Source organism: Echinops telfairi, unplaced genomic scaffold (assembly GCF_000313985.2).
Source record: "Echinops telfairi isolate 266 unplaced genomic scaffold, ASM31398v2 ScPeMD7_1713;HRSCAF=2227, whole genome shotgun sequence".
Classification (NCBI taxonomy): Eukaryota; Metazoa; Chordata; class Mammalia; order Afrosoricida; family Tenrecidae; genus Echinops; species Echinops telfairi.
Genome location: NW_022105611.1, coordinates 4205178 through 4207479, shown reverse-complemented (window position 1 = coordinate 4207479; position 2302 = coordinate 4205178). Strand labels below are relative to the sequence as shown.

Below are 2302 nucleotides of genomic sequence, written 5' to 3'. Positions count from 1 at the left end.
TGCCGTCAGTGCTGCTATCTTTTTCCATGGAGTCAAGCAGGAAAGTGATGGAATAGAAGAATGAATTCATAGACATCGTGGAAAAAGCAAAGGGAGGTTAAAGAAAGAGAGAGAGAGAGAAACTAGAGAGATGTTTGGCACATCAGTAGACCTGCACACCAGAGCCACAATTGGCCACTAGCCTCAGGACAAGGAGCTGAGTGATGCCTCGAAGTGGATTGGACAGACTTCTGTGAGGAACGGTGCAGAAAGTGTCTGGGTAAGCTCTCTGGGTAGTTGAAAGTTTTGATAAGAGAAAACTAAAAGCTTGTCATCAGCCCTGCTGGTGAAGTAGATCCTTTAGGGCACGTTGCAGCTGCAAGTGGCAACTTTTCTCAGGCACTACTAGGAAGTCCTGCAGGTTTGTTGATTTTCTTTAAGCAGATATTTTATTTTAGTCCTTAGAGTAGCCCTTTTTAACCTGGACAAATAAAAAAATATTTGTCATGGCCACTTTAGAGAACAAATGTTTCTGTAATGAATGGAAGAATTGGCCAACCCCTGTAGCAATGCATGTCAACAATAAGCCTATCCCACCAGGTCACCCGAGCCTCACTTACCCCCAACATCTGGTAGATGTAGTGATGCTCTGGCCCTTGGTGATATTGCAGAAACGTTTTCCAAAAAAGCAGTACATTCAGGGAGAGCCAGATTAGCTAAAGCAATCAGATAAAGAGAGAGAGAAAAGAACAATTAAAAATAAACATCAACCGATGAATGGAATACATATTCGCTGGACGCTGTAATTTTAAGGGAATCGCGGACAATTAGAAATTACAGAAAGCAAGCATTCTCAATCAACACAAACCCACTGCCATCGAGTGGATTGGAATCAAAGCAACACTACAAAGTAGTTTAAGTCTGCAAATCTTTACTGAAGAAGATAGCCTCGTCTTTCTAAGACGGAGCAGCTTCTGGGTTTGAACCACTAACCTTGGAGTTAAGCAGTGCAAGGAGGGGAAAGGGAAACCTAGCTTCATTTACCTGTCACCTGAGAGTAATTAATTAAGCCTTCGGGCGGCAAAGAGGTCTCCTAAATGATCTACAGGTATCCCTTGCTGTGTACAACAAGACTAAGAAACTCGTGACATCTCCAAGTCCCAAATGCTGTATGTTGTTAAAACAATGTATCCGAGAGAGGAAAAAAATTCAGGACAAAAGCAAAGGGGAGAATTGCTTAAAGGGTTAAAAAAAGAAAGACAAAGCAGTGTTCACTTCCCACTTCCTCCACATCCGCTTGCCTACCAGTGTGCAGGAACGTTTACATACATCTGGAGTTTCCGTGACCTCCAGGTTTGGGAAGTTTTGTTACTTATACACGTTCGAATTCGCGGCGAAACATCCATTCCCAGCCTCCCCCCGCGCGCAGAGAATGAATCAAAGTCAATGCCGGAGAGAGACCCGAGCCCCCCGCCCGCCGTCCTACCAGGCAGAGGTGTTTAACCCCTTCGTTGGCCAGCCAGTTCCTCCAGGACACAGCCATGCCTCGGCCCGCCGCGCGGCGCTCGCCTCCGGCCGGCCACACGGAGCGGGCAGCGGTCCCTCAGTCCTCTGGTCGCGCGACCTGCGAGGGGTGGGCAGGGATGGAGGGTCAGAGAGCTGGCGGCGGGGTCGGCACTGCCCACCGCGCAGCGCCAGCCCTGCGATCTGCATCTGCGAGCGCGCGCTCTGGGCCCGGCTGGGCTGCACGCGCTGCGCCGCCCCGCCGGCCCCTTTGTCCCCGGCCAGCCTGTGGTTGTGGCTGGCGCCGCTCAGGACGTCCCGGGCTAGGTACGAGGAGGCGTCCCCCTCTGTCTGGAGCCCGGCCGGCCCAAAGATGTGGAGCCAGATACGCAAAGCAAGTGGGACCCTGGGCCACCTCCTGGTGGTACACACAACTCTGATCTCTCGGTCTCTCTCGCTCTCTCTCCCCTTTGTGGTGGTGGTTTTAAAGTGGCGAAATTTAAGCTGGAAATAGTCTTTTGGGCACTTGCATCGCCCTTCTCCAGCACATCCCTAAGAACAAAAGCCTCACTTAAACCCACCCCCACCCCCACCCCCGGAGCTTCCTCTACCTTCTTCTCCTCTATCTTCCCCACATACTGATGGAAAACCTTTAGGATTTTTTTTTTTTTAATAAAAAGAGTCCAGTAGGTTAATGTCCCAGGGAGTTCCAGGGAAACTCAATTCACTCTACTTACGACCTAGTATCAGTCTGTTTCGTGATGGGAATCCTCTCAGACTTGTACCAGAGACCCCTTGCAGGGCGGAAAGTGTTTGGAGT

At 50.0% G+C, this 2302-nt stretch overlaps 1 protein-coding gene across 1 annotated transcript in view; it reads right to left on the bottom strand.

The window, feature by feature from the left end:
* NOX4 (NADPH oxidase 4) overlaps positions 1-1542 on the bottom strand; it is a 192441-nt gene extending 190899 nt beyond the window's left edge. Inside the window, exons 1-2 of the mRNA XM_013006196.2 lie at positions 1466-1542; positions 600-695 (exon numbers count right to left, since the gene is read on the bottom strand). Coding sequence (XP_012861650.1) covers positions 600-695; positions 1466-1522 — 153 coding nt within the window. The 5' untranslated portion in view covers positions 1523-1542. The remainder of the gene's footprint in view (positions 1-599; positions 696-1465) is intronic.
* Between the last annotated feature and the right edge of the window lie 760 nt (positions 1543-2302).